At 39.0% G+C, this 8,830-nt stretch overlaps 1 protein-coding gene across 1 annotated transcript in view; it reads left to right on the top strand.

The window, feature by feature from the left end:
- ctnnd2a (catenin (cadherin-associated protein), delta 2a) overlaps positions 1-8,830 on the top strand; it is a gene marked incomplete at its 5' end in the record, with an annotated part of 234,924 nt that overhangs the window by 217,309 nt on the left and 8,785 nt on the right. Inside the window, 1 exon segment of the mRNA XM_014008486.1 lies at positions 8,587-8,713. Coding sequence (XP_013863940.1) covers positions 8,587-8,713 — 127 coding nt within the window.

The following is an 8,830-nucleotide window of genomic DNA, read 5'->3' as shown; positions in this document are numbered from 1 at the left end:
TGTGTGTGTGTGTGTGTGTGTGTGTGTGTGTGTGTGTGTGTGTGTGTGTGTACACAGGTCCTCAAGGCCAGCCCTGGCCTGTTTGGTGCCCTAGGCAAAATTTTAGTTGGTGCCCCTTGTGTAAATCTCACTGTCAGTTTAAATACGTTAAATAGTTTTGTCTTTGATATTATTCCATATATCTTTAGAAACCAGATTATTCTATTAAAATAGTTCACCTCATACCTGCCAACATCTGCTGGCATCAACGAGGAACACCTGTTTATGTTAATGAGCAGCTGTGGAGTTAAACAGTTCTAGGGGAGTCCAGGGATATACTCCCCTGAAAATTTTTGTGACAGATTTACTCAAAACTCTGCATTTTCCAGCCATTTGAAGAAATGYTTACCAAATCATTGGGATTAATAAAACAACATAAAATCTGTATTTTATGAAGGTAGGAGACTGAAAACAAGACTTTAACCTGAACGTTATCAGTGATCACAACCGAAACTTACATTATTCTTGATTTTTACACACTTGGCACCAAGAGTTAGTCTTGAATGCATCATATGGTACTTTTATCATGAAATATCCTCTGCACCATCCAAAACCTCATATAGTAACAAAGCAGGGTGATTATTCTACACGCTGATAAAAAAAGGTTTAAACTATTTTTTTCATCCTCCATTTGTGGCACCCCCTAAATAAAAGGTGCTCTTTGCATTTGCCTACACTGCCTATGTCACAGGCCGACCCTGCAGGACCCTAATAGAACCAGAAGGACCAAGTTGTCTGAGTCACGTATAACAAAAATGTGCATCTTTTCTCACATCCAGTACAAACACACACAAACTCGCTGCATCTCATATTCACACGATTACACTTTGTCTTGTCTCTCTTTGCCTCTGTTGTGCTGCTGTGCCTCATTTCTTGAGAAATGATATGTCTTGGGCACTTCATCAGACACATTCCCTCACACGCACGCACACAAGCAAAGGAATGCACACAAGTTACACACTCATATCACCAACACGCACATCAGAATCACGCATATGACAGATTGGAGTTCAGGGTCAGAGAGATGCTGTGTTTGTCACACGTGTGACAGATTTACAATATGTTCCAGGAATTAGTAATTCATTAATGTGTGCGTGTTTGTAGGATGGGATGCGAGTGAGAAATTTGTGTTGGATGTCCGTCTGTGAGGTCATCGATTGCAGAGATACATCTTTGTTAGGATTATTTCTCCCAGGATGCTCAGGATGTTCCTGCAAAATTAATTGCATCTGTTATAAAGAAAAGTGTTTTAAGTTTAGTTATAAATTTATTTGGTTCTGACAAACCTATGATGAAGTGTACGTGATTATTGCAGTGGAAGTATAAATCCAAAAAGATGGGTTACTTTTTATGATGGGCAAATTCCTCTTTACATCTAAGATCTAGCATTCCTTGAATGAATGCATATTGAACGCTGCCTTTGAAGAGATTTATGCTAGTCAAACTTTGAAARTAACTTACAGCTCAATAGTTTCTCACAAATAGCATGATGTTTACCCACCTATACTTGTTTTATTAATATTCATCCAGTGGTTTATGAGATACGTGAACACACAAAGTCTTTCAGTGAGGGTTGATAAATATTTATTACCTTTTTATTTATGTTACATCTTAAGTTTCATATTAAAACCAACATTTTTCTAGCCTGGTCCTTGCCTTTCTACACAGTTATGCTCTATTCTAGTTGCCCGCCGTCTGGGATTTCTCCCATAGACAAGGAACTTCAACCGGGCCAATCAGTGAACAGAAGGAGGAGTTTTGAACGTTGAATCTCTGCGCTGTTTTAGTCTGCCTGTAGTTTGGCAATGGCAGAGGAGGAAGTGAATGAAGCCAGTCAACGTTGATGAGGCTTCCAAATTAAATAAAATTTATCTCACAAAGCCTGCAGCACTCATTTACAGCAACCTCGTTCAGCTCCGTACTTCTCTCCTCTCAACAGAGGATAGCTACTTACAGCGCACACAATTTCTGGTTAGCTTCTTAGCTTAGCTTCCTCCGCGGTCGAGCTGCTACATACGACACAGCGAAACATCAGCGATTGAGTAAATCAGATCCAATCATTTTAAACTTCAACAAAGTCCAGACATCCAGCAAGAAATCACTTCTCAGTAGCCGAGAGTCGAAGCAAAGCATAGAACAAGGAGTGTTTTAGTACTTGAAACCGGTCTTGGTCTTAAAACTGGTCTCAAGACCACTTTTTGATGGTCTTGGTCTTGTCTCGGTCTTAGACATTGAAGACTCGTAATTTTATTTCAAGACCAGTGAAGACCACAACTGCAGAAATATCACTAAATAGCCATATTATTGTCCAATTTATATGCTAACAATCTTGCTTTCATTTGAATTAAAATGTAGCTACTGATTCAAATCCAAACCTGACTTGTTGCTATTTATGTATTTTTGTTAGCGGCTGTCACCCATCCCCAACCCCCGACACTCACACGCATCACTCCCGGAAAGTGAACCGTGGTTCTCTGGAAGTGGTAGAAAAATTTTGAGTAAAACAATTTGGCTACATTATTCATAAAWAATATCAATGTAAAACAACAACAACCAGGAGAAAGCGTACAGCAACTTGTACATTCGGCAGTGCTTCACTTTCAGAGACGATGGGACATCAAACTTTTATCATCACTAACGTTAACAATCTGTCTCTGTAGCAAAATTTTTTCCTCTGCCCTCAAACAAAGATTTTGTCAATATTAGCTCTACACATATTAAGTTAGTGGGGCAAAAAGGTATTTAGTCAGCACCAATTGTTTAAGTTCTCCCACTTAAAAAGATGAGAGAGGCCTGTGATTGACATCATAGTTAAACCTCAACTATAAGAGACTAAATACTTTTYYCCCCCAATGTACATTTGTACAGAGTACTCCATCTTTTAGGACACTTCTTTTATCTGGTCTTGGTCTTGTCTCGGTCTCACCCTCCCTTGGTCTTGGTCTTGACTTGGTCTCAGGTTAGGTGGTCTTGACTACAACACTAACAAGGGGCCTGTTTTTACCAGGCTAACATTTTACTAATAAATCCAAGTGCGTGCTAATCTGGCTGTAGCTCAGGTTTATGCAACGTTCAGAAGATTTATTTTGGCTAAAAAGAAAGAAAGATTATTTTCTACAAGATGGCTGAAAGAGATAATTGCACTCTGCTACAGTGTAAACCGATAAAGGCACTAAGAAAGCGATGAACATTTCATGTCAAGTCAAGAGAAAGTTCTTCATTTGTTTCCCTTGGGGCTTGTTTTTTAAAAGGGCATTTAAAAAACCTCCACCACACACAACTCAGGGAGCTGCCTCTGCCCCTAAATGTTTCTAAAAAAACAGTGGGAGAGCAGATTGAGGTTTGCTGAGATAGCCTCTGTCAGGACAGAGTRAGAACATTGTTTTAGTAAGACAGAGAGGCAGGGCTGTGTGCAACAACAACAAAAAAAGGCGAGGTGGGGTGCACCTGTGCTATCCGGGTCAATCTATGAATCAGTAAAAGTACAAGCAACAACAATGGAGGATGTAAAGGTCAAAGGAACATAAATCCCATGAACAGGTGTGAGTAAAACACTGAGAGCTGTAAATCTGAGAATCAGGTGTGAAATGAGTGGGAAAAGACGTGAATCGAACAGCCCTGATGTTCGGTGGTTGGTGAGACCCAGAGGGGATCCACCGCTTGCTGCGAGTAACCTTTTACAATTTGTGCCATAATTGCTTTCTGGCTTGAGTGCCACCACACACACACACACACACACACACACACACACACACACACACACACACTCCCCCTCCAGCACACACACACCCACTTCATTTGTTGAAGCACTAATCGCTTTTTAGTCCCGCGACCTTCAGCCAACTAGCCGGTGACGGCGAGAGCAACAGGCAGACCAGTTGCCTAGAAACCCACACTCCTTCTGTCCTCTTACAGTACGAGCTGAAAGAAAAGGAGAGGAGAAGGTGGGTGGAAGGAGGAGAGGGAAAAAAATCTGATGAGATGCGTAGAAAAGGTGAGAACCAGACTAATCAGTTTACTGTAGAATGAGCCATTGTAGCTAATGAGTGCATCTGTACGTTGAAGTGTTTCAGATTGGCACGGAGCGCCACTGTAATCTGGATTTGGTTCAGGAGCAATTGGCAGATTTAGTTCCAACATCAAATATTGATGTGGGTGTAATATTTATCCGACTCATAAATCCCCTGCTGATCTGTGCGCGGTATTCAAACTGACAGAAATTAATTTAAAATTCCACCACTTTTCAAAGAATTGTTTGTCTGAGTCGCTCTCAGTTGATGCAACACATTTAATGAAACGCTCTGGTTCCGTCAGGATAGAGTATTAACTATTCTGGTGGTTATTGATTTTTGTACTTGTTTTAATTTTTAGGAAACGTTTCGTGTTTCGTAATTTTTGCTTTAAGCCACAGTAGCTTGGCGGTCAGTGCTGTGGTCTCGTAATCCTGAGGCTGCAGCCAAGGGTGTAACTTTAGGTCTACCATTGGGGGGATTACGCTCACTGCATATTCATTAATTGAATCATTTGTAAAACAATTAAGGATATTTTGGTGCTAAAATACATTGGAATGCTTTTACTGTGATTTACTTAACTCTGCATCTTTTCTGTTCCACATCAATTCAATTAAGAAAAGGCTTACTTCTCTGCCCATTTTTTTCCAACACTAAATATTTTTTTATAATTTTAGGATGTATTATTATACGAAAAACCTAAATTTATCAATTTTCCAACTATGCTACAATTTGGCTAGGAACAATTACAACACATAACAAATTCAACAAAGCCATGATATGACTAGCCTGGTAAAAACCAGACCCTTGTCCTTCACTTTGCTTCGTACGAGGGTCTGGACTCTCGGCTATAAAGCGATTATTGCTGGAGGCGTGGCCTCTGCTGAAGTTTAAAATGATATCTGTTGGCCACGACGTATGTTGTTGTGAAGGAAGCTAAGCTAAGAAGCTAACCGGAAATTGCGTTTGCTGTAAACAACCCTACTGAGAGGAGAGAAGTACCGAGCTGAACGAGATGACTGTAAATGAGAGCTGCTGCTTTGTCAGACAAATTTAATTTAATTCGGAAGCCTTATCAACACGGACTGGCTTCATTCACTTCCTTCACTGCCGTATGCTAAAATAACTAGCAGACACTGCGCAGAAAATCGACATTGTTCAAAACTCCGCCTTCTGTTTGCTGATTGGCCCAGGTAAAAATAAACTACAAGGAGACACTGCGCAGAAAATCGACATTCTGTTCTCTGATTGGCCCAAATGAAATGCTCCCAAAGAAATCCTTGTTTGTGGGAGAAATCCCAGTCAGAGCAGTGAAGGGAAACTARAATCGAGTGAAACTGCGTAGGAAGGCAAGAACAGATTAAACTCCTGCGTTATTTTCAGCAATTACATTTAAACGCACATAAATGACATTGTAAATTTTGAAATCAGGTCAAAATTACCTTCAGTTCAGTCTCTACAGAAAGGATCTTCCAGTCGAGACTAAAAATACTTTTTGCTTTRTTGATTTTTTTTTATTGCAGCAAAAATTGCAGAAATATGCAACCACATTCTTTTTATGGTAACAAATTTCAAGTCAGTATATTTTTCTGAAAACATTTCCATAAATTAAAATATACATCTACATCTACAAAAAAAAATGCTTGCAAGTACAGGCTTGACCATTTGGTCCTTTTTTTTTTTTTTTTTTTTTTTTTTTTTTTTTTTGCATTTTAAGGAACTTTAAAGTCAAAGCTGGATTATAAGCTTGGGTCCCCTTATTACAAATGTTGTTATTAACATCCAGAATGCTACAACCCCAATTCTAATGAAGTTGGGAAGTTATTTAAATTTACAAGAAAATTACTTAACAAAAGTGGTTCCTGTAATTCTTTTTGTTTGCTCTTGCTAATCGTAAAAAAAGTTTAGTTGTTACATCAGGTAAAACATTGCTATAAGTGGATTGTGGGCAGGTTATTTGAGTATATTTTGGGTTTATATTTTTATTATTCCACCAGAAACATGTTCAGTTTAAAGTTCGTGTTGCAAGGCAGTGTGATATTTGTCTACGTTTAGTCTGAAATGGGTCCTATGAAACTTTTTAGTCACTGAGCTCAGGAGGAGAAAAAAGAACAAGTTCAGATTTGTGTCAGTTTCAAAAGTGGAAATGTTATTTTCAGCTCCCTTCTCATAGAAGACTGCAATAATTTGAGGGTTCAGATGTTGCTATTTTGCTTCTTTTGCTCAAGAAAGCCTCTGGCTGGTTCCAGGACTCTGTCTCAGCTTGTGTGTCGCTCATCCATACATCCGTCTTCAGTATTCAGAGCCCAGCGTGTTCAGCTGAGCAGCATGACAGACTGACAGTATCCAGCCGCACAGCRGTTCACACTGCCATCAGGAGGTTACATTGTCTTTAATGAGATTTGTTGGGCTGCGGGAGTTGGGATATGGAAAAAGGTGAGTGGAGGACTGCTGAATAAATAGAAGAAAGGAAAATGAGGGGCGAATGGTCGAGACTACCTTTGATCTACTTTGGGTCACGAGGTCTATTTTTTTTTATTATTATTACCGCCAGAAAGAAGGGTTGTGCCCACTTTTCCCTCTCAGGCTGTGTCCATACCTCTTTCTGCATGCTGTACTACTTCTCATCCTCTTTCCTGTCATCCCTCCTCCTCCTCTTCCTTTCTCTCATTACTTTTTGTCATCTTTTGTCTCTTCCTGTCCTGCCGCCTGCTCTCTCTGCCTCCTCTCCTCTGTCTCTCAGTTGTCTCCTCCCCCTACATGTCCTCCTCTCCAGCCTCATTCTCCTGAAGTGATTTCTCCTCTCTCATGTTCCCATTCTCACAGTGACCACTTTCCCTCTGATGTTATCTGCTGTCCGCCGCCTGTGCTTTGTTTTTTGGAGGTAGCCAATTATCTTAAGGCTAAATTAAATTTGGTTCCAGCTCCGTAATTATCGTTGAYGCTCATAATCTGCTTCTTTTGAAAAGAGCTTCTATTGCAATTGCTTTGCACATTTGCACTTTTTGTTTGTCCATAAGCCTGCAGTTTAATTCTTGAAACACTTTGGTGCCTTTGTGGAGCTGTGACAAAGTTACATGGAGGGCTTTATCTCCAGCCCACAGGACTATAAATAGAATTGTGTGATTCGTCAGTGCTGAATCAGAGTTGAAGTCATTGTTGAAGTGCCACCTCCTACTGCATGCTAATCAAAGTGATGTTTAAACCAACTCTCATTGTAGCTTGGGTGATTTCATCCACAGGAAGTGGAAATATCTGCTCAACAGAATGTTATGAAGTTAAAGAATTTGACCCTTTCRTGTTAAACTTTGGTCAATTGTTCAAACATGGATTTTTATTTAAATAAAATGTTGGTATGGAACATCCTGTCTTGATAACCCATCCTCAGCTATTGGATTCCATTCAGAATAAGCAGAAGAAAGGCCTTTTTCATTGTTTAGTTTTATTTTTTTGTCTACATTTTACAATGAACAGTTTATCTTCTTAATGAAAATCGAATTTTTGTTATAATTTATTAATCAGAGTGTATTAACAGGTCATAATGTGGAAATTATTTCTTTGCTTTAATGTTTGTTCTGATTGTTTTTGGACCCTCTGTGGTCACTGTAAGCTTTAAAGTGCCTGTGACGTCAATTTTTTGTAAAACATATGGATGCATTTTTAGAAAGAGGACATTGATAAAATATTGCAAAAGAAATTTYRTGTCGCTGACATGAAARGTTTTTGAGATATTTGCCTGTGAAGTAACAGGAAGTGATGTCAAAGGGGTTGCTACAACAGCCAACAACCCAGACTGTAGAGAAGAATCTGATGTTTAAGATTATGAGTCACTATCAGAGAGAGATGAAGAGTCAGAGTTCAAATATTATTGTTTCTATAAACAAAAACCAGAGAGTTTTCTTTGTTAAAGTGTTCCCCTTTGATGTCACTTCCTGTTACACTTTAACTGAGCCAATTTCAAAATAAAATATGCCAGTTGTGGGACAAAATGGGTTAAATMATGTRTATTATTCCAACTTTCTTAAAAATRAAGATGGTTTTATTTTACTTTTTGTATTTGAAGAATATGCATCTCACAGGCACTTTAATGTGCTGTGTTGAAATCTTTGCTCTGAAACAGAGCTCTCTATCTTCACTAATCACTTATGCTCCTTTATTTATTTCACATCACGTCTTCTAATTAAGCTTATTAAATTAAATGTGACACACTGGGCTGTGAACCACRTTAATAGCAAAATAATCATGTAGTTCAGATGTCTGAATCAGAAACATCATCTATATGAAGACAGAGTGGGTCATTTCCATCCTTCTATTCCATCCAGGTATGAATGCTCCAAATCAGAGCTGAGCGCTTGAGTCACTCAAAACGGATCCTTATAGTGCAGGTTCTGAAAAAAGACCAGTGAAATTCACTGTGGCTCTTCTAAAATGATCTGATGATGTCAAAAAAAATAATTGATATGATAAAATTCAGTTACTATTAAATTATGTGTAAAGTTAGCCAATGTGTTTTCTTTTTTTCTGTTGGTTTTTGTAGGACGGTTACTCCCAGCATCACTTTGTGGGTTCTGCTTCAACAATAGAGCGAGACAGGCAGAGGCCCTACTCCTCATCCCGAACTCCCTCCGTCTCTCCTGTCAGGACATCCCCAAATAACCGCTCCGGTAAGCTGCTCAAGCTCAAGAGCCACATGTTGGTGTTTTGTGTTGATACAACAAACAGAAAAAAAAATTTAAGGAGAGTTTTAAAATGTTATTTGCAAAAGGTACAGGGATACTGAG

The sequence above is a fragment of the Austrofundulus limnaeus genome, unplaced genomic scaffold (genome assembly GCF_001266775.1).
Source record: "Austrofundulus limnaeus strain Quisiro unplaced genomic scaffold, Austrofundulus_limnaeus-1.0 Scaffold50, whole genome shotgun sequence".
In the NCBI taxonomy this organism is placed as follows: Eukaryota; Metazoa; Chordata; class Actinopteri; order Cyprinodontiformes; family Rivulidae; genus Austrofundulus; species Austrofundulus limnaeus.
This window is presented reverse-complemented; position numbering and strand designations above follow the sequence as displayed.